At 44.3% G+C, this 23,785-nt stretch overlaps 1 protein-coding gene across 1 annotated transcript in view; it reads left to right on the forward strand.

Annotated features, from left to right (window-relative positions):
• The first annotated feature begins 15,316 nt into the window (after positions 1-15,316).
• The window catches only part of OXCT1 (3-oxoacid CoA-transferase 1), a 118,071-nt gene continuing 109,602 nt past the window's right edge, over positions 15,317-23,785 (forward strand). The window contains 4 exon segments of the mRNA XM_079797135.1: positions 15,317-15,479; positions 15,481-15,498; positions 22,764-22,872; positions 23,246-23,336. Of these exon segments, the coding sequence (XP_079653261.1) occupies positions 15,420-15,479; positions 15,481-15,498; positions 22,764-22,872; positions 23,246-23,336 (278 nt within the window). The 5' untranslated portion in view covers positions 15,317-15,419.

The raw sequence follows: 23,785 nt of genomic DNA on the forward strand, positions 1-23,785 counted from the left end.
GAAAGCCCGATGGCCCCCTGGTAGCTCATCCTAGTCTCCCAGAGGTAATGGGGTGGGGAGCTCCAAACCCTAGTGGAAGTTGAGTGTCGCTTTTCTAAATCTTCATTTTAGCAGCGGGGTGTGTTTCATTTCTGATCTGCACTGGCTAGCTGACACTCAAAGTTCTTTAACCGTCTCGCGTTCAAGAGTACCCACATTTTGCATTTGCAAACACTCTTACTGTTTCACGTTTAGATTCATTGTTATACATCTAAAGCGCCCACTGTGTGCAAAGTTCATCCTCCACTGTGAGTTTCAAAGCCCTTAGTCAACGAGTCTTTCATTTTGCATTCCCTGTTTTCAAGCCTATGAGCAAACAAATCTTTAATCAGTTTTTTCGTTTTGCAATTTGACACCGTACACCTTGAAAAATCTCCATTCTACCTTATTTCTTATGGAAGGTAGCGTTATTTATTTATACTAAAAATAGGGAAATGGTGTATTGTGGTTTATAAGTGAATCACCACAATGCCTTTCTAACTGATGTTTGTAACACCGGTTTCCTCCTCCAATTCACCCTAAGCATAGGGGACAGGAATCCTGTATCAATTCTGTGTCCTCAGTGCCTGGTACAGAATGCTTACCAGGAAAATGTTTACTAATTGAACAAAAACTCAACATTATATCTATAATAATAAAAGTGGAATATGCTAATAAGATCAGATAGCCAAACGACCTTCTGGACATCATTCCAGACATCCTTCTGGACGAAGCTGTGGTGGCAGAGCCGAGGCAGAGGCGGTTAGGGGCGATCAGGCAGGCAGGCAGGTGAGCAGTTGGGGCAATCAGGAAGGCTGGCAGGCAAGCGTCCCAGATTGTGAGAGGGTGCAAGCAGGGCTGAAGAACCACCCCCGCCCCCCCCGCCCCCCCCCCCATGCATGAATTTCATGCACTGGGCCTCTAGTTGTGAATATATTACTCTAATCAGGAAGCTGAAGGCCAGGAAAGTTGCATTATATGACAACGTGGGCTAAGGAGTCAAAACTAATGAGCATTTGACACCTCAAAATGACAAACCTCACTATATATTTTAAATAAAATTTACAATTCCAATTCTACTGATTCATTAAACAATGATGAGCTTTCAGCAGGAAAAATACTTGGCACTGGGAATTATTGCTCAACTGAAGGCTCAAGTGTGTGCATGTCCTCAGAGAGAGCTGGAAGGGACCTGTGAATATCCAGTACAGCCCTCATTTCCAGATGAAGAAACTGGACAGAATGCAACTATTAACCACTCCCAATCCTAAAATACATGAATCTGTGACTGGTCCAAGATCATGCCAAAGTAATCACCTACCTTTAGAAGACTGCCCCCCCCCCCCCAAGGAGATAAACAGATAACAGCCAGCCCTTACCAATGCACATGAAAGAAAGTGCTTAAAGCCAGCGAAAGCAATTCCTAGAAAGAAGAAATGCCAGGAGTTTTCTCCAATTTTATAGCTAGTTATTTTTATTTTTGGAAACCTACATGAATAGAAAAAATAAAATATGCTACATTTTAAAAACTTCTGAGAGAAAATAGTAACTCGCTATGAATCTACCAAAAATATCTTCTAAAATAACAGATCTCATTTTTTCCACTTTCCTCCCCACTTATATACTAGAATAATGGATAAAATCCAATTATCTAAGAAGAAATTAACTTCTCAGGATGTTTATATGACACAAAATCTTTTAAAAATAGTTTTCGGTTGTCTCTGAATCACTAGTACTTACAGCTTATGTCCTTCTTTTGGAAACTTCCCTTTACTGCTTTATATTTTTTGTGTGGGTCTTATTTTCTCATATAAATTTGTCACCCTCCTGTGAACAGGAATTGAGTTCTACTTTTTTAAATTGCCACCAGCAACTTCCATATTATAGGACCGCCTTAAAGATTTACTCCTCTTTTCATTTAATGACCATTGTTGTCAGGCACTGTGATAGGCACTGGCATTATATCAGTAAATAAACATGATCACTACCCTCCTAGAACTTATTATCAAGGGGGGGGGGGGGCGGGAGGCAAAGGCATAATGTCACACAAATTAATATGTAATTTTAGAATTGTGGAAGATGTTATGAATAAAAAGGAGAGGGATATGATTTGATTTGAGATGTGAGAAAATGATATTAACAACTAAAGGATGAGTAAAATTAGCCAGGTGAAAGTGGGGGTGTGTATCAGTTTGGGGATCCAATCAGGAGAGAGGAACTGCGTGTAATTGGAACAGGGAAATTTGATAAAAAGAATTATTAACTATAAGGTGGGGGGACTGGAGTCACAATAGATTGGCTAGTAAGAAGTAACACAGAGGAATAGCAGAGATAAGGAATACCCTTGAGCTAGAGATCCAGACTCCCTGGGAGGAGAGCTCATGGCTGTGGGTGGTTGGATGGCAGGGAGGTCCCTGCACTCTATATCTGTGGAACTTGCTGGAACTCCACCTTCTGGAACTTGCCAGAAATCTGCATCTCCAGGGTGCTGGGAAAAGCTGCTCACGGCAAGGAGGCACTCTGCTACACAATTGCCCAGGGGGTGCCAGGGAAGCTGCATGTGCGCTGGAAGGAGCTTGACGCCAGAGGAGCTGCCCACCTACAGGAGCCGCCAAGAAAGGAAACCAGACCCAGGAAGACCTTTTGCCTCCTGCGGTGTCTCTCTAGTTCCCTCTACTGACAACACTTAACATGGTGTCTGCTGACAAAGGAAAAATACATTTAAAGGACCAGATAGATTTTTCATAAAACAAGCCAAATAATAATAATAATAATAATAATAATAATAATAATAATAAATTGGGAGCTGAGAAGCAATAAGTCTATAACCAGCACAGTGGAGAAGAGCATAGCAGGCACTGGGAACAGCATGTGCGAAGACTCTGAGTTTGGGGAGAGCTAGGTAGTTTGCAGAAATGAAAGAAGGCCTAAGGCTGCTGCTGGTGTGAGTGTGTGTGTGTGGGGGAGGGGGGGGGGAGCGGGAAATTAGAGCAAGGTGAGGCTGAAGAGCACAGGTTATCTCCTGAGGTGAGTACCTCACTCACAACCAGGAAATGAACCCATAGGCACAAGGTGAGCCCCCATTGACCATGTCCATATTAACTGACCCTGTCTTCTGGCCATGGTCAATTCATTTATTCAATTAGGTGGTCATAGGAACAGTGGAAATGGAGAGAAGTGAATCAGTTTGATGCACTACATGAGTAGAGCCAATAGCACTTGGTGACAGGATTCGATGTGAGAGGTGAGGGAGAAAGAGAGAGCGAGGATAACTTCCAGGTTTCTGTCAAGAGCTACTTGGCCAACGGCAGGACATTTACTGACTCAGAGGACTCTGGAGGAGGAAACACTGGTGAGGGAGACAAGAATTCAGTCTCGCTTATTTCTAGAGGTCTTTATGTAAACCCAAGCTGAACAAAACTTTATCTAATGTGACTTTTTACATTCATCTGAAAAAGCAATTGGCAATTCAGTTTTTAAAAATATATTTCTTTTATTGATTTCAGAGAGGAAGGGAGAGGGAGAGATAGAAACATCAATGATGAAAGAGAATCATTGATTGGCTGCCTCCTGCACACTCCCTACTGGGGATCAAGCCCGCAACCCGCAACCCGAAACCCGGGCATGTGCCCTTGGCCAGAATCGAACCTGGTACTCTTCAGTCTGCAGGCCAATGCTCTATCCACTGAGCCAAACTGACTAGGGCAGCAATCCAGTTTTTGAGTTTGGAGAAAGAGAGGGAGAGGGAGAGGGGAGGGGAAGGGAGGGAGGGTAGGAGAGGGGAAAGATGAGAGGGGAGTCTGAACCCCTATAGGCAGGATGGTAATTAAGAGCTGATCTGTGTAAAAAGAGCTTGAAAAATTAAAGGCATGATAATTAGAGGGGCCTTCAATAATAAGAACTATATAATTTAAGCTCTAGAATAAATTCATCCAGGAACAGAACAGAAAGACAGTTGTGCCATTTAGGTTTTCCTGGTCTCATTTTATCTTACAAGAAACTATTTCTCCTGCTCCACTCCCCACGGTAATTCATCTTTTCCCCTATTCCATGGGCAGCCTTGTTTTACTATTTCCTTTAGCATTTTAAATACTATCCATATCACCTGCAAGATGTATCTGCCAAATAAACCAATTATAATAAGCACACACTATTGCTGCAATACCAGTTAGCTTCCAAGCTGTGTGCTTTTTTGGGGACATGACATTTAAAGACAGAGTGCATTATTAGAAGTTCCAATCGTACCAATCTTAACAATCCTAATGCAAATTAACAGAACACATCGAAAACATGACAACTAATTGCTACTTGACTTGCAAAGAATCCATTAAAAGCTACACTTTGATTTAGATTACCGTTTTAAATCCCCGATAAGCAAACATTTTAAAACCAGAGCCACACAAAACCTGGATTACAACAGATCAGCTGCACTCGCTGTCTTAATGAAAAGCTTTGTATCAGGGGAATACATTTGGCTGCAACTTAAATTTTGGCTGTAGTCGGAAAACAACGGAAACCGTGAGGGAGAACACGCATTGGAAAACAAATCCCAGAGGCAGCACAGGCCTCAGGGCTGACGTGAACCAGCGGCCCAGGGGCATTTCCCGGCAAGTCTCTGGGCTCTGCGTCCCTCCTGTGTTGGCTTTGTCCTTGGCCTGACAGTGAAGGGACGGCAGCCTTTCCAGGCCTCCTGGCTGAGGACTCGATGTCAGAGGAGCAGAGAGGCAGTGACTGCCAGAAGCCCTCAGAATCATTAGGAGACCTTGTCCAGAATTTCAGATCCAACATTGGTTTACTCTGGTTGAACACACCTGGCCCCAAACCAATTACTGATCCGGGGTCAAAATTGCCTTATGCTGATCAAATCTGTACCAGGCAGGATTCTCCAGAGAAAGGGAACCAGTGGGGTAATTTTACACACACACACACACACACACACACACACACACACACACACACGGTTAGTACTTGATTAGATGACTGAATACTATAGCCTACCCGAGTTGACACATAAAACTAACTATAACAAGTTCAAGTTCCATTTCTGAACCTGTGCAGAGTGTGCTGAAGAAGGTTGGATATGGAAATCTGTACAAAATTGGGGTTCTGTTAACAGGTAGAGAAGAGGATGCCAAGTAGGCAAGCAAAAATCTCCACTACAAATATGTCGTAAATGAGCCCCGTTACCTGTTATCTCTACTGTTCACCCCCAAATTGATGACTTATATTTATAACAAAGAGCATTTTCTCATGTTCAAATGGTGACCATATTAGAGAGTTGAGTTTGGAAAGTGAACTTAAAGGAGGTGTAATGTTTTGAGAGACAAACCTTAAAAAGGGTTTCTTTCAATTAAACACTGATCAGTGAATTCGGATTAGATTAAATGGTGAGTTATAGAAAAAACAACCACCACCCTGAGGCTTAAACACAGTAAATGCTCATTTCTCTCTCCAATTCAAGAAGTCTGGAGGTGGTCCATCCAGTCACACAGCACGCCACGGTGTCGGGGAGTCAGACTCACCCATGAGTGGTTCCATTCCCAAGGCTTACTCTTGACCTCCAGTGGCTGATGGAGCCACCACATTCATATTCCAGCCAATGGGAAGGAAGAGAGGGAGAGCATGTTCTCTCCTTTCATGGAAGTTTCCTGGAACCTCAGTGACCATTTCCACTTCCATTCCCCTGGTCAGAGCTTAATCACAAGGCCGTTCCAGGCTGGAAAATGTAGGCTTTCCTCCAGAGGCAGCCATGTGCCTCCCAGGGTGACCAGCTGTCCCGCTTTTCCCAGAACTGAGGGCTTTCATAACACATAGGATTTCAGTGCGAAGCAGTTGGTTACAGCAGTTTTCTTACTCTGGGACAGTGGTCGGCAAACTCATTAGTCAACAGAGCCAAATATCAACAGTACAACGATTGAAATTTCTTTTGAGAGCCAATTTTTTAAAACTTAAACGTCTTCTAATGCCACTTCTTCAAAATAGACTCGCCCAGGCCGTGGTATTTTGTGGAAGAGCCACACTCAAGGGGCCAAAGAGCCGCATGTGGCTCACGAGCCGCAGTTTGCCAACCACGGCTCTGAGAGGAAACAAGAATGGATATTGGTCATCTCTGCCACAATCACCTGGGGCTCTTTTGTTGTAACGGACAGGAAATTAGACCTAAAATAGCTCAAGCTAAAAATATATGTGCAATCATTTGTTAGCTGATGTAACTGTCAAACTGAGACCAAAATAAAGTCATTAGAATAAGGTCCCTCAGAATGTCCTTTCCCCTGCCTCTGGGCTGCTTCATTCTCAAACAGGCTGGGCTCCCAAGCTCACACTTAGAAATTGTCAGAAAGAGCCTTTTCTTCCCTAACAATCAGAGCCAAATGGAAGAGCCTGACCCTCACTCATCTGAATTCGATCACATGCTTCTCCCTGAGCCCATCACTGTCCCCAAGGCCAGGCTGAGGTCACCCACACCCTTGGAGCAGGTGGGTCCATCCCACCCAAACTATTTGACATGCGAGAAGGGAAAGGTTGCATTTAAGAAGCTGTGGATACTATTGTCAGAAAAAGGGTGATTGGAGGCTGCTCAGTCGCAAAAACACAAATGTCTGCTGCAGGTGGTATCTGCATGGTCCCTAATCCCTTCCCCGTGGCTACCACGTCTGCATGCAGCAGTTGCGTCCGCTGTCAAAAGGAGCATTGTGCCCTTACACAATCCACGCATGCATCAGAAAACAGTTCCAAAGAGCCCCCTACCTGGCTTCCCTCCCCCAGTCCCTCCCATCCAGTCCGGATGAGAACTTCGGTTTCTTTAAGTCCCTCAGAGACAATTATCCGAAAGGCCAACACACCCTTGCCTAGTTAATCTGGCCACATTTTATACTTTAACATTAATGATACCATGCGGACAGTCTCTGTTGCTTTTCTCAGTCTTACCAAATTATATGTAAGCTAAGATATATGTGTGCATACATACACTGTATCTTCAGTTCTTGGCAGTTCTCACCCAGCTCAAATCATATTGTGCAAATCCGACATTCATTTTATAGGATACCTTTAGCAAGCGGTTTCCTAGCACTGAAGTGACACCATTTTCATAGGATATGTTCATTTTTTACTACACATGATGTTTTTGCCATACACAAAAAAGATATCAGACACAGGAATAAGTTAGTATTTTATATGCTGCTGTGTTTCAGTTAGGCATGCCAGAGGTTCTTAAGGACACTCTGTTGTAAAGTCATTAGCTGATTTCTGAGGTAATCCACTTTTATTGTTAAACCAATATTTGTTTATACAAATAACCTGGACTATTAGACTCCCCTTATCACAAATGGCTCCAAACATTTCTTATCAAGGCAATTCCACTGACTCATCCTGAAAGGTGGACCACATGACTCTCCAGGAAGCCTGAGCACTACGGAGACCAGGATGGCTTAGAAAGACACGAGAAAGACACAGGCCCTAACCTTTTTCTCAGGTATTTAGCTGGAGGTGAACATTTTTAGAAAATAGACTTATTGCCCTTGTAAAACGATTTGTGCTCAGAATAAAATAATTCTGAAATGCACAAAAAGGAAAGCAATTTTCACTCAATGTCTTCCCACTGACAGATAACCACTATTAGCATTTTACACACCCATACATATATAGTTATACATTTCAATATGCATTTAAACACATCTTCATGAATCTCTGTATGCATATATATACATTTATATTTTAATAATTTGCATAAATGACTCATATCATATATGCTCTCTATAACCCTTTCTTTACTCAGCATTGGAGAGTACACAATTTTATGTGTCAATAAATGTAGATCATCACTTTAATGGTGTTAATGAAGAAAACCACAAATAGATAATTTTATAAATTCTTCGCACCACTACTGGAGTGATATTTTATAAAGTTCAAGTCTGATCAATTTACCCTTTGGTTCAAATCTTCAATGGCTTTTTTGTTTTGTTTTGTTTTGTTTTTAGGAAAAAGACAATTTTTCCCACATGTTTCAAGGTCCTATGCCCAATCTGTCTTTGGTCCACCTTTACTCATTCTGGATTTTATTGTCAAACTAGGGTTTTGCATAAATTGTTCTCCTTACCTATGTTGTTCCCCCATCAACTAGCTAACCTCTGCTGATTCTTAAGATCCCAATTTAAGGACAATTCCTACAGGAAGTTTTCCTCGACACCCCTCTCCCCTTTATGTCTATGATACACTCTCTTAAAACTGTACTTCTCACTGACCATCCCCTGCATAAGAATGGATGAATTCTTGTTCAGTCTTAATCTCTACCAAGAGGTAAACTCCATGACGTCAGGAACCATATCTGTCTGTCTTACTCACCACTGAATCCCTAGCCCTTAGGCAGTGCCACGTGGAAGGAAGCATTAATGAGTATCCACAGACTAATTAGTCCAGAGACTGATGACATAGCCAACTTTTATAGAACAGTCCCCTACTGACACTGTATTGTGTTTGTTGTGTTATATAAATCACTGTTTTTAATTTATAAAGAAATAAACACACACACATAACATGTATGTATGCATTGATGCACATGTGGTTTTCAACTTTAAAATTCATTCAGGTGACTCACACACACAAACAAGTCTGTAGACCACTACTTTGGAACATGCAGAAAATAAAGACAGTGAAAAGTCATAATCATCACAAGATATTGCTAGGAAAACCATTTTTCTCCAAGGTTCTTATCCAAAACGGGAACTGAAGACTTACCTGTTCAAATCTACGTGCCTTTCGCTGACATGGGGGAGGTACTAAAAGCTAGCTATCCACGCTGCACGCCTTTCCTCTCAGTACTCTCCTGACTGCATTCCAGCGAGTAGCACTTCAGGGCTTTCAGAGTGGCTATGTTCTAGAACTAGGCACTAGATTAGGCAGTTCTAACGTCATGTCCTCGGTCAGGAGTGTTTGCTTAGGCATCCGCGAGTGCAGCCGCAGGGCACGCCTGAGCAGAAAGCCACAGGTGTACAGGAGGCTGGACAGCGCCGTGTTTCAAGTCACCGCTCTGCTGGCTGAAGCCCATTAGTGATTTACAAGTGGGGAGGAGGTAAGATATTATCTTGATTCTTTTGTTTGCCAACTGAAGAGTTTTACTTTCACAGAAGGTGGCCAGCAACCCTCATTCATCTATAGAGAAGTACATATTCCACGATTATTAGTGCTGTACCTTTCTGAGCAGCCGAGGGAAATATTAGTGTGTGGTGTCCAACACAGTACCTGCCAGATCTTCCGAAACACTTCCTGGATTCCCAGATTGAGATTGGGGGCCGGGGGATGCTTTCTACTTTTACAAAATATAAAAATAATATTTTGTATAGAAAAACCTATTTTCTATATGAAATATATGTATGTCTATTTTGTGGTAAGAATACTTAACATGAGATCTATGCTCTACCACATTTTTAACTGCTCCATACATCATTGTTAACTCTAGGTACAGTGTTGTACAGCAGATCTCTGGAATTTACTCATCATGCATAACTGAAACTTTATACCTGTTGAATGCCAACTCCTCATTTCCCCCTCCCCTGAGCCCCTGGGAACCACCATGCTACTCTGTTTCTATAAGTTTGACTTAAAAAAAAAATAAATGTATCAAAAAATCCTTTGTTTTATTATATACTAGAGGCCCGGTGCACAACATTCGGACCCGAGGGGGATGTCCGACTGCAGGCTTAGGCCCACTCGACTGCCGGCTTAGGCCCGCTCCTAAGCCAGCAGTTGGACATCCCCCAAGGGGTCCTTAGTGCTGTTGTAGAGGTGGGAGAGGCTCCCACCACCACTGCTGCGCTCACCAGCTGAGAGCCCGGCTTCTGGCTGAGCTGCGATTCCCCTGTGAGAGCGCACTGACCATCAGGGGGCAGCTCCTGCATTGAGTGTCTGCCCCCTGGTAGTTAATACACATCATAGCGAACAGTTGTTCCCCTGTTTCAGTCATTTTGCATATTAGGGTTTTATTATATAGGATTGACTAATCAAAAGAGTTTCAGATTGAATTCCTGTTTGACTATTTTAGATACCTCATATAAGTGGAATCATCCAGTTTCTGTCCTTCTGTGGCTGGTTTATTTCACTTAGCATAATAACCTCAAGGTTCATTCATGTTGCAACCCATGACAGGATTTCCTTCTTTTGCAAGGTATGATTGATTAGATCACATTTTCTTTATCCATTCATCCATGGATGGACATTCAGGTTACTTTGACATCTTGGCTATTGTGAATAATACTACAATGAATATGCAAGTGAAAATACCTCCGAGATCCCAAAATGCATATTTTGAACTCACACTAAAACTATGTGATACTGCTTTTAAAAGTTAATTAAAAGTTGTACAATATTTTAAACAATCCAGGAAAACACCCAAAGTCCTGCCCTAGTCATATTTTTTTTCTCTCATTGTTTGAATGGTCTTTTTCATTTTGGGGCCTAATGTAAAAATATATAACACACAGCTGTGATCATTACATAGCACAATTTAAATTCTGCCTTTTACAATTATCCTAAACATTTCCACACATACTTAAATGTTTTTATTTTTCAATGGTGGCATAATAATCTTTTAAAATATATTTAGTAACTCAATCAACCTGGGTTGTCTTTTATATTTATCCTGATAAATAAAGATCTATTATTTTTTAAAATTTTACAGCAAATTGTCCTAACCCCAATTTAGAGAGTAGTTCATCTTTTTCTCCTGCTTAAAAAGACCATCTTTGCCATAAATTATTCTGAGGTCTGCCTCCCAACTGCATCATCTGGTAATCTTTAATATGTTAAAATCAGAGCTACACCACAATAGAGTGTACATGCTACCGCTTTGTTAGAGTTGATAGAATAGTTAAAATATAATTTCAAAACATAATATTTGTGGAACCCTAAAGTATTTCTGAAGGCCCTTAAGGTTAGATGGTTTTCTGAGCCTGGGTTAGAAAGCTCTTGGCTATAATCAGATGCTGGGTTTTGACTTGTAGCCTATGAGGATTTCTCAAAAAATTTTAGGAAAGCATATGAGAAGAGATTTGGACCTGGCTGGGTAGTTCAGTTGGTTGGAGTGTCTTTCCGATGGGACAAGGTTGTGGGTTTGATCCCTGGTCAGGGCACATATAAGATTCAACCAATTAATGCCCAAGTGGAACAACAAATAGATGTTTCTCTCTCTGTCTGTCTCTCTAAAATCAATCAATAAATAAATAAAAAAAAGAAGATCAAATCTGTATTTGAAATGATAATTTTAACAATGGTTAACCTAGGGGAGAAAGAGTTCACTTAGGAAGCAACTGCAATAATCCCAACAAGAGAAATGAGACTGAAGTCCTACATTAGGGCAGAACGAGGGAAACTGGGGAGTGGGGCCAGACACTCATAAAGAGGAAGGCGGAAAGGTAAAAGCAGTCTTTAAAACCATACAGGCCAGGTTTTGAATCCTGATGTTTTCCAGTTTATAAAAATATAGAAAGCATCTCAGAAATATAGGGTGTCCCAAAAAATGTATACACACTTTGAATAATTATTCATTCCAATGGGTTAAATCTGAAAAGAAAGAAACATCAATTGAGCTATCAGAAAAAGGTGTGTATTTTGGGACACGCTGTATATGTGTTCACAAGGTAAAATCTTTAAAAAATTTTTCAATTGCAGTTGACATTCAATATTATACTAGCTTCAGGCGTACAGCTTAGTGGTTGGAGATTAATATAACCTACAAAGTGATCTCCCGGATAAGTGTAGTATCCACCTGGGACTGCACATAGCTATTACAATATTATTGACTCTATTCCCTATGCTGTACTGCTGTACTTTACATACCATAACTATTTTGTAACTGCCAATTTATATTTATTAATCTCTTTACTTTTTTCACCCAGCCCTGCCCCCCTTCTCTCTCCCCCCCCCCCCCCAAATCAGGCAACTATCAGTTTGGTCTCTGTATCTATAAGCCTGTTTCTGTTTGGCTTGAATAAAGAAGGTGTGGCACATATATACCATGGAATATTGCTGAGCCATAAAATAAAAAATGAAATCTTACCATTTACAACAACACGCATGTACCTAGAGGATATTATGCTAAGTGAAATAGTCAGTCAGAGAAAGACAAATACCATACGATTTCATATTTATGTATGTGGAATCTAAAAAGCAAAATAAATGCACACACAAGGAGTACTCTTTGAACACCTGAATAGCCCAAATGGACACGGAACCAGACATGATCTCACCACGGGCCAATCACAGCTCTCCTGAACCGCTGCACCACCACTGGCCAATCACAGCTCTCCTGAACGCCGCATCGCAGGAGGCCACAGGGCAGGGGATGGCAGAGCTGGGACCTGAACCCAGCGGCCTAGCTCCAGAGCCCATGTTCTTGACCATTTTGCTGTCAACGTTTGGTCCTGATGTTGGGTAAATCCATCCTGTGAAAGACAAGAGGCAAATATAGTTTGGAATATAAAGGTGATGTGCAGGGAGGAGGAAAACGAGAAGAGAGGGTCCCTTTCTATGCCAGCGGAGAAGCATGGGAGTTAGATCTTCAAGGCCGTGGGGAAACAATTGATAGGTTTCAAGTAGAAGTAACATGACTGACCATACTTGAATGCCTACAATATCACGAGGGTGTTTTTGCTCCTTTAAGTTTCCTTGGAACCTTAACACAATGTTCATTTTCATTCCAGGAGTTGAACCTTTTCCAACAATCTCATGCACTTACTTTACTTTTTTTTTTCCCCCTAAGGAAAATACACAAACAATTCACTTTTTAATCCACTGAACAAATATTAAAAACATATTTTTTTCATACAAGGCAGTGCTTCAAAGAATTTATGAAAATAACAAGCTTACAAAATAGGTATATTAGGGGATGATGATTTGCATTATTAAACAAATGCTTAAATTTAGATACATGTAAAATTTCAAATTTATGTCTTTCAAATCCACTAGAGAAAAATTATTTGTCCGAAGAAATTTCTTTTCCATATATTAAAGGACCATTGTATGAAAGGGAGCATTCATACTTCTTTTTATGACCCAGTTAAAAACTCCTATTACTAGTTAAACCAGTCAAACCACATGTAAGAAATAAGCCTTCATATATCCTCAATATCAACCTGGAGGAACACTCCACTAAATGTGAAGGCAGGATGTCTTTTTTCCTTTCTTTCCTTTTTTTTTATGTCCTATTTTTCAATAATGAGAGATGATGCTAATTCATCATATTTTAGGAGAATTTAAATAAAAAGCCCTCAAGTAGAGAATGACAATTTACAATTGTACTAACTCTGGCACATTGCCTGTATTCATTTGATAGAAAGGGATATATATATATATATATATATATATATATATATATATATAAATTTATGTACATGTAAATATATTAGATATGCCATAATACATGTTATATATAAAATAATACAAAATAAACCTTCCTCCTTGTCTGTCTGGAATCAGACCTTTTGCTTAAAAGCTTTGAATTCAATTCAATCATCCCACTTTTAAAAAATGATTACATAAAGAAAAGCTCCCAGAATATGCTCAATACTTGCCACAAATGACCCTTCGAAGCAAGGAGGAACTATTCTTGCTAGTTCAGAAACATTCAGAACATTTTAAAAAGTAGATTTGTGCACAGATTAAAATGGAAATGGCTTTGTGGAGCCAGGAGGGACATCTGTACAGAAGATCTTTGCTGCCATTTGTTCAAGGTGAAGACACTCACATTTTACTTAAAAAGTACAAAAAGAACTCATAAAGTCATCAAAGAACAGTGCAGCATGTTTTGGGCACAGCGTGAAGAGCCTGATTTTTCCAGAAGATTGAGAGTCACACGGAGTACAGGCTGCAAACGTGGGTCTTTTCCTCTGGAGGAGCACAGTACGAGCAGCCAAGAGGAGCGAGTCATCTGACCGCGGCCACGCTGCCAAGGCCAGCTTCCCTGTCATGTGCTCTCGGGAAGGGCGAGAGCGGAGAGCGGACCCAGTTGGGATCATCAGCTCTGTCCCATTCTGTGCCACGCCACATCCCTTACATGCTGTAGTAGGCCTCGCAAGGGGACTTTAGTTCAAATACCCCGATTTCCCTACTAGCCAACTTCTGTTGAAAATATAGGAGATTACTAAGTTAATTTCTTCTTATGTAATTGGATAGTCTACCTTGGCATTCTGCTCCCTTAAATTATATTGGGGTGGGTGGTGGGGGGGGGGGAGGAGGAAGGGAGAGTTTACAGAAAACCGTGAAAGGGAAGTGCTTTTATGGACACTTTAAACTGGACTGTGTCTGGTCACTGCCTTAGTTTACTTGCTAAGGAAGCTAAGGTCGCATTTAATGATCTTATTTGCTTTGCTTTGGTTCAAAACGAACAGCCATATTCCCAGGACTTGGTCCCCTTAAATAGAATATTCACTGCGTTTCCACTTGGTCCTTCCACACTAAGTGCACAGAGGGCCCTGAAGAAATCAGACTTGGCTCATGTCCTCAAGGCGTTGGTGGAAAGGGAAGGCCGGTGGAGAAGCAAGCGCCCTGCCCGTTCGCCATTGCCCCTGAGTACACTTAGCATAACGCCTCGCATTTGCTCACTGAGTATTTATAACGGGGCCAGAAGCTTTGCATGAATTCCTGGACGTAAACCTTAATGACAGTTCTGAGAATAATAAGCAATCCTAATTCGGTTTAGAAAAGTTATGGCACTGAGATCAAAGGAATCCACACCTGTAGGTCTGCATCTGCTGAGTAATCTCTGGGCTTTCTGGGACTCCAGGATGGAAGAGTCTGAAAAAAAAAAAATACAGACGTGGATAATGGAGCAGAGTGGGGAGATGTCCCAGAGGCCCAGTCCTACTCTTGTCCCCCTTGACCAGGGACAGCCTGGTCACACCGCATGGCAGATGGCTCTGGACAGGTCCTCAGAGCAAACTCGCTACACAAACCAGGGCCGGTGTGGGGAGGAGGCGACGGAGAAATGGAAGATGTGAGAACGCTGTATAGACGGGGGAGGGGAAGTAGGGGGGGCGATGTGCCAGGCACCGACTTGGAAAAACAGCAAGTGACAGTCCTGCGCCGCCCGAAGGCCAGGCCCAGACTTAACCGTGACCTTGGGAAAGCAGACACCGTGCCCCCCGCTCCAGGCTAAACGGTGCACCAAGGGGCTAGGGTGGCGGAGCGCTCGCCAACAAGCTCCTTACCCGGAAAAAGAGCGAGCCGGGCCCCTCCCCGCCGCCGAGGGGGGCGAGGCGCGCAGCGCGGGAGGACCCGGACGTCACAAACGCGCGGCCGAGCCTCCAGCCCGCCCCCCGCACCGCCCTCCCCTTCCTTCCCGGGACGCGGCCGCCCGGCAGCCTCCAGCCTCGGGACGCTCCCGCCGCCGCCGCCTCCCCGCCGGGCTCATCATGGCACCTCTCCGCCTCCTCTGCTCCTGGCCACGTCTCTGCGCCTCGGCGCGCGGCTCCTGGGGCCCCCCGATCCAAGGTAACGTGCATGTGAGGTTGGCCACGGAAAACCGCGGACGACACTCGAGTGCTGCCGCGTTCGCTCCCCGCGGGCACCCGCCCTCTCCAGCCTGGGCTTGGCACCGAGGCGCCGTCTCCGGGCCACCGAGATGCGCCGGCGCCTCCCTGCCTCGCTGCTCTTTCGGGTCCCGCGGTGGGTCGGTCCTGCCTGCGCTCCCCCGAGGGGCGAGGCGAGGCTGAGAAGCGCGCGCGAGGCTGGGAAGGGGCGGGCGGGCGCGCATCTCCGCTCCCGGGCAGCCGCCCGAGTGGGGTCCGGCCGTGGAGCGCGCGGGTTTCCGGAGCGGAGGGCCCCGGCGGCGGCGGGTAGGTGTGCGCCCTGCATGGGGATCTTGGGGCCCAGGACCCAGGGCCGACTTGGCCCCGGCTCGGACGACTTCCCGCCAAGGGGGCGGGTGCTGGGCGCGGCGGGGACGCGGTGCCGAGCCCACGCTCGCCTCCCCTACATGGCCGGGCTGCGCTGCGCCGCCCGCGCCGGGGGAAGCGGAACCGGGCGGAGCGTCTTCCCTGCCGAGCGGAGAAGTCGGCCGCGGTCCCGCCGTGGCTCCCTCGCGCTCTTCGGCCCTTCTCCCGACGCCCCCAAGGGATCGGGGGGTGGGGGGGGAGGAGATTTCCGTCTTCAAAGCCCTTTGGCATCCTAGTTCTGCCGTTCCTGCCAGCTCTCCGCGGAGTGGTGTCCCCATGGTTGCCTCCTGTGCGTTTTGGCCCCGAGCTCTGTCCCCGCTGGGAAGCCCCCGCGCAGGTGACTCCCGTCTGGAGTCCTAGGAGGCGGGAACTGGGCCGGAGCGCTGGGGCCCGAGGGCGACTTACCTTCGCTATCCGGTAACCATGGGAACGAACCGCTTTCTAGGAAGGCCGAAGGAAAAGTGATGTTTTTACTTAGGGGCGTACTGAGAGTCCTGAGCTTGAAAGCGCGCCTTGCTCACTGAGAACTCCGGGGCCGGCCCACGCCTCTTCTCTCCTTCCCGCATCCGATATCCGAGAGCAGTAATTGCAGAGGGCCCCTTCGTTAGATGCTAGGGACGATCTAGAACTGGAACGTTCTAGATGCTTCTTGGGAAGCATTTTGGTCATTGCAGATAGCTTCGGCTTATGTGAGGCATTATTCAAAGGGACCTCGACCTTCAGCCAGATTGCTGCGGGTGCTGCAAGGCATGCAAGAATGCAAACCACTATAGGGAGATGCCTTTGGGCCAAGGTCAATCACATTCTCCTCTTTCGGCGATTACTTGTTTACCTAAGTGTAATTTACTCATTTTCTCACCTTTAGATATACCATTAAACCATGCCCAAGCCCAGGAAACCTCCGCTTAGATGGCCGAGCTACACACTATGGGTTTTGCAGTATGTCATTGAAAGTTCCTATGGAGATTCAGACTCCCACGTTCACGTTTGAGAATCATGCTCTAACCACACCTGCTTCCCAGTGTTCCTCCAGCGCGTGGCACTTAGGAAGTGCCCGTTCTGCTTAAATCCTTGCCTCCTGCTTCAGTTAAATTGTTACACGTGTACTTGCTTAACTTCAGATGTGTACATCGGCTGAACCGGATGCAAGTTTCTTTGTGGCAAGGACCATGTGTGCTTTATTCCCCGTCTCTCTCAACGTTACACACTACCCTGCATAGACTAGCTATGCCCCACATGTTTACTACATTGATGGGAGAACCCTTTAAGTAGCAGTCTTGAGAATGTTTCTGGTAAACATAAGCAACAAAACGAGATAGTGTCTTTTAAAAAAAAATCTATAATAGGCAAGTCTATAAAACTTGAACGTGCATCAGAATTATCTGGAGGCTTTATCAAACAGTCTCTCCCCACCCCCCCACCCCCCTCGAATTTCTGATTTAGTTGGTCCTGGGCGCGGGTCCCATAGTTTGCATTAATAAAGTTCCCAGGTGATGTTAAGGCTGCTGGTCTGAGGACTGCACTTTCAGAACCACTGGCAAGAACTTAGATTAGAATAGACTATCCGAAGGTCCCTTCTCCATGACTACTTCAGAGGGAGCGTTTAGTACTGCTTTCTCTATTCCTTATAGAAAGTTATTACTGGAAAAAAAAATCGCCGTTAACACGTTAGCCACCTGTCTTCCTGGTGACTGTCGTTCCCCGGCCTTTCTCCAACCCCAGGCTGCTGAGCTGCAGGCCTCCCAGGGTAGCTTACTGGTTGACTCCGCCTGGAGGTCCCTCAGCACATCAGGCTCTTCTGACTCAGAAGGGACCAGCCGCATGTGGCTTTCCCTCCCTTGCTTTGCTTCGTTTTCTTTATGGTTAACAGGCCAGTGTCCATCCAGTGTGTCAGCTTGAAAACATTCTCTCCTCTCTCTACCTCTAGTTGATCACTGGTGTCACGTGTACTCATTTTGTAATTATTTAGTGACTGTTAGCCTCGCTAGTGTGCAGGTTTCATCAGAGCAGGGGCTATGCTTGGATGGTATTTTCGTTAAAGCACTGTCCCCAGTATTTACTATATGCGATACAAAACAGGTATTTTGGAAGAAGCGGATGGATGAAGGAAACAGTGAGTTCCCCTGCCCCGTCCCCAGTGTAGGTTTTCATGTGAGAGCTGTGACAGCTGTCTGCTTCAAAAGCTTTGCTGTTCTTTCCTCATGGAGGGAGGAAGCTGAAACTCTTTCATGTGGTCTTTAAGGCCTTGAACAGCCTGCCTCAGTCTCCCTCTCTTTCTCCAGACTGCTCTAGCCTCTCTCCCTGGGCCCCTTTCCCCTCTCTGCACCTTGACTCACGCAGCTGCTCCTTCCTGGATTCCCTACCGCATCCGTGAGGTTTGGACAGGCCCTCTGCTTCCTGGCGCACCAGGCGGGAAGCATCACTCCGTCGGTGCTCCTTCCGAGTGTCGGGCATCGCACCTGCATTGGAAGAGAACGTGGGCGTCCCCTCGAAAGCCAAGCTGCCACTGCGGGGAGAATTGCCTGGTGTTAGTGACTCCCTGTGAGCGCCTGCCTTGTGATGTATTCATGTCATAAGTGCGGACTTGGTGGTGTTTAGTTTAAGGTGAACATTCCGCCTGGGGCACACTTGGCTTCGTGCTGGATGGCTGAGAGGAAGGAGAGCTTGCCACCCCATATATGCCTTTTTTGGGATATTGATTATTTGAAGCTGGCTATTTTTAAGGAAGGACTCAGGAAAAACCTTTGACCTCCCCGCTAACTGCCTGAAAGACTTTAGATAGAGGACCTGCTCCAGGAAGGGAGACATCAGACTGAGCTATAATGTGAGCTAGTGTGTGGTAGATGGGGATGTGGCAAGACCTGTTTGGTCAATGTCCGCTGTGGGTCTCACTGTTTAAAGATGGCCCAGCAAACATTTACTTACCAAATATATGCTTTTCCATCTCCATGTGAATTGCCTTCTTGCCCTTTGATGTCCCCCCACCCCCCACTATTCCTTCTCTTTAGCTCAAGATAGCTTGTAAGCCTCAGCTGCCCAGTTTTTCCTTGGATCCCATATTCTAGTGGAACCCCCATATGTACGTGATACATTTGATCATCTTCTCCTGCCTCATGTCAATGTGATGATCAGAGCAGTCAAAAGAACCTAAAAGGGTAGAAGGAAAATTATTTCCCCTCCCCTGCACAGCTAAAGCATGTCAGCACACGTCAGCTCCTCCTTTGGCAATGGCCATCCTCATCCTTGAAGGTCTGTGGGTGTGTGTATCCCTGCGTGTTACTGCCTGTTCCTCCTAACAGGGCTCTCCTCGCCTCTCCACGTGGCCTCTCTTTCCTGCTTCTGTTAATCAAACTTCGATAGTGAAGTGGGCAGTATCAATGTTCCCATGTCCTGCCTTATTTAACTGGAAGGTGACAAGGTAAATAGCTGGGTGTACAGTTCCATATCATTAAGATAAAATGTATTGTAAAATGAAAAAGCAGTGTGCTTTTTGGGTTTTCCCTGAAAGGCCTTCCAAATGAAGTGCATTTTCATGAAGTTCTGCAGAATTGAGTGGCAGGAAAAAGAGAAATTTAGGGGCAAGAAATATGGCAGAAGTGGTTAGAGAGGAAAATGATTCTGGATTGGGAAGTCATGTGATAACATTTAGGTTCAACAGTAGAATCAAACCTCAAAGGTCAAGTGTAAAAATGTGATGTAGAGGGCAAAAACACGAGTTTTGAGAATCTGTAGACAAAATTTATCCTAAAGAGAAATGGATTAAATATAAAAATGTTGCACTGTAAGAGTTTTGATTACTTCTTACACTTCAGTACTGAGTCATTACTATTTAGCTCCCCCAATAGTATTAGCAGAAATAGTGGTAATAATAACATGGAAATTTGCCGAAGGTAAGAGAGTGGAAAAACAAAACAAAATACATTATGGGAACATAAAGGAGGACTTGGGGGTAGGGGGGATTATCTCACAATAAATAGATGTCAAAGCTGAACAATTTATTATTCTTCATTCTTTTAAGTATCTTATGCAAACTCAAAGGTTCTTTGTTTATTTAGCAGATGGTGCTTGGGTCTTTTCATATCATTGTTTTGGTATTAAGAATATATTAGAAGGTAGAGGTCAGTTTGAGAGCAGCTTAGAGCTAAGGGGAAAGATAGGTAGATATTATTAGAGGCCTCCTCCCCCCGCCTAATCTTAGAAGGTGTTGGCAGTACTTCCTCGACTCAGAGATGGGGAGTGTGGCCCGTTATGCCACACCATTGGTTTCTCAACCATCAGATATCAAATGTCAGCATAACATGGATAATAAATGACAACAAACGCTGTCAAATGAATGTATGAAAAATGAAAAAAACACAAAAACACACACACACAAATTTGAGTGCCTGTAGAGTCTTCATTGTTCTGAGCTCTCCTCATAGTCCCTGGAAACATGAGTCACTTTTACTGCTTTTAAACTCTTGGTTGTCAGGATAAATGTGAAACTCTTGGGTCTTTTCTAAAATACTTCTGAGGGCCAGGCCGGTGTGGACACAGAGGTTGAGCGTTGACCTATGAGCCAGGAGGTCATGGTTCCATCCCTGCCGGGTCAGGGCACATGCCAGGGTTGTGGGCTTGATCCCCAGTGTGGGGCGTGCCGGAGGCAGCTGATCAATGATTCTCTCTCTCTCATACTTGATGTTTATCTCTCTCTTTCCCTTCCTCTCTGAAATAAATTTTAAAAAAAGATAAAAAATTAAAATTAAAATACTTCTGGGGAACTTTCTGGGGATGTGGGCCCAGCTCCTCGGTGATTTCTGACTGGAATGAAGACATGATTATCTGCTGAAAGAAGGGATCGGAGGCCCTGCCCAGTCTATGCTGCGTGCATCTGAAGCGCTCTCTGGGTCTCAGAAGAAATGAGTTTTCTTCTGACTTCCTCTCCACAGGACTCGTGTTTCTGTCCGTGGATAAATAGTTCAGGGCAATGTCACCCCCTGCAGACACATCTTTCATCTCCTTCCTCCCGGCCTGCTAAGGCTGGACTCCTCACTGGAGATTGACAGCAGACTTCTATGTGAGAAAGCAGGACACTCAGAAAGGTTTGTTTGTATAAAGAGTGAAATAGAAGTAGAAGAAGATCGAGGACTTTGAAAGACCACGGAGAATTGTGGTGGTGGAAGGACCTTGTGCTAGAAGGCGCAAACCCGGGGCCTGGTCCTGCCTCAAAAGTGCTGGGGATGGGACAAGATCTTCCTAAGCTTTCGAAGCACGACCTGCGAAACGAGTTGGTTGGATTACATATCTGTGAATTTTTCTCTCGTTTCTAGGAGATACCCTCAACTCTATTTTGCGCTCTGTTCACCTATTTATTCAGGCTCCAAACTTTTAATTTCCAAGATTAAAAATGTATTTGTGTACGTGTGTGTTTAAAACAGAATAAAAATATTCCTTGCTACTTTAAGATAAGCACTTTCCTTTCTGTCTCTGCCTCCACTTGCTCCCCGCGTTGGGTGATGTGCCAGCTCTACCTCATGCCCTACCTGACCTTGACCACGGTTGAAATTTAAAGGGACAAGAGTCATCTGTGTGACCTCTACCTCTGCAAATCTCATTTGACTTTCAGTATAGTTCTCTTAAATAGGCTTTTGTACTACGTGACACTTTTTCTAAAAGGAGTTTTTAGAGGATGAAGAGAATGCTATTTTGTGCTGTTACCTTACCCCCACCAGGATGTCTGTCTGGGAGGCTGATTGGCAGTGGGCTTGTTAAGGTGACCACATGTCATGAGTCAGGTGTCTGTCATTCTCTCTCCTTCCTCTTTTTAGGTTGAGTATATGATGAGACTAAAGGAGAGCTTTTATATATATCTAAAAAGAGATGTTGAGTATGAGTGATTGCTTGCAACATATGGGCTTTCTAATTTTTCCCGTCCCTATTGAGGATGAAGTATAAAGGCGGAAACAGTTTAAAATGGATTTTGAAAGCTGACGAGGTGATAGTAATTCTAGCCATGCCTCCCTTGCAGGTAATCATTTGCTACTTTTCAACAGCATCCAGGACTCCAAGCCCCAGAGGGGGAGGAGTCATTTTGTGTGCTGTTCTTTATTTGTTCCTTTAGGAGGCATTCTGTTACCCAACATTGTTGGACCAGGTAGTATTGGTCATGCTGTATGTCCCTGAGAGCGGCAATCATGTCTTAATACTGACTAGGTTGCAGGCAATACCACAGTAGTTGGCCTATAGTAGGCTCTCAGTAAGTATTTGTGGATTGAATGGAAGGTTAGGTTACTATTAGAAATCAATGCTTGATGATGCCATTATTGGGAATTTGAGTGCTAGTATCTGGGCCATCTATTTCTGTGTGGCCACAAATATCACAGCATTGTCCCTTGTATAATAGAAGACATAGATCATGAGGGGACTCCGATGATAATCTGGATAGAGTATGTCTCTTTCACTCCTTTTTATTTACCAGTATTTATTTTAATTTTTATTGATTTCAGATAGAGGAAGGGAGAGAGAGAGAAAACATCAATGATGAAAATCATTGATGGGCTGCCTCCTGCACACCCCTAACTGGGGATGGAGCCTGCAACTTCAGCATGCGCCCTTGACTGGAATTGAACCTGGACCCTTCAGTCTGCAGGCCAGTGCTCTATCCACTGAGCCAAACCGGCTAGGGCTTCATTCCACTCTTAAGATGAACTACTTACAGCCCCACTCTTTCAAAGAGGCCATAGTGAAACTGTCCTTGTATATATAAAAATTGAATAAATTGCTATGCATGTAAAGACATATCGCCAAATGATGATTCACTTCAAATGTTCTTTAATGTTTTAGGGAGGCGTTTGCTATTTTTCAACCAGCACGTGTCGCCATACCAAATTTTACAAAGATCCCGTGGAAGCTGTAAAAGATATCCCTGACGGCGCGAAGATCCTGGTTGGTGGTGAGTAATAGTGTTGTTTTCCTTTCGATGGCGACACCCTGACTGTTTAGGGTTCAATGATGAAGTGGGGCAGTAGTCCATAGGCAGTTAAGAGCAAGAAGAATGATGTGTAGCCGTATGAACACATCATGCTTGGCTTTATACCCATGAATGGAGGGCCGGACAGTGATGCCTGGTGCTGTGTATTGGTGTCAAACATTTGGGAACAGCTTTATGTCTATTTATGGAGTTGCTGAGATACTGTGCATTTTGCTTAGTAGGTCTCATATGTGCTTATAGAGTGTCTTTTTTTTTATTAAAAGAGAATAACACACATTTCCCTGAAACAACCTTCCTCTCTTCACAAACGGTTGACCTTTTTGGCTTCTTACAGGTTTCGGGCTGTGTGGCATTCCAGAGAATCTCATCGGAGCTTTGCTGAAGACCGGAGTCAAAGGGCTCACCGCAGTCAGCAACAATGCAGGGCAAGTGCACGTTTAAGACCATTGGTTTGAAGGGAATGACAGTTCTCCATGATATTTACACAGAGTCTATCAGCGAAATGAAAGTTTTCCCGTTTAAATGAGCAATATGCTCCCACATCAAAAGATAGTGTTTAGCCCTAGCTGGTTTGGCTCCGTGGCTAGAGCATTGGCCTGTGGACTGAAAGGTCCTGGGTTCGATTCCAATCAAGGGCACATACCTCAGCTGCAGGCTCCTCCCCAGCCTGGGACCTGGGACTGAGCTTGTGCAGGAGGTTATCAATCAAAGTGTTTCTCTCTTCCACTCTCTCTAAAAATCAATGGAAAATATCCTCAGGTGAGGATTAAAATAATAACAATAAATAAAATAAAGTAAAAAAAAAAGATAGTGTTTAATAAGCTCAGGAGTCATGGTTCCATCTATTCAAATACTTTTGGTGTCATACGTTTTT

This window comes from Cnephaeus nilssonii, assembly GCF_951640355.1.
Source record: "Cnephaeus nilssonii genome assembly, chromosome: 2".
Lineage (NCBI taxonomy): Eukaryota > Metazoa > Chordata > Mammalia > Chiroptera > Vespertilionidae > Cnephaeus > Cnephaeus nilssonii.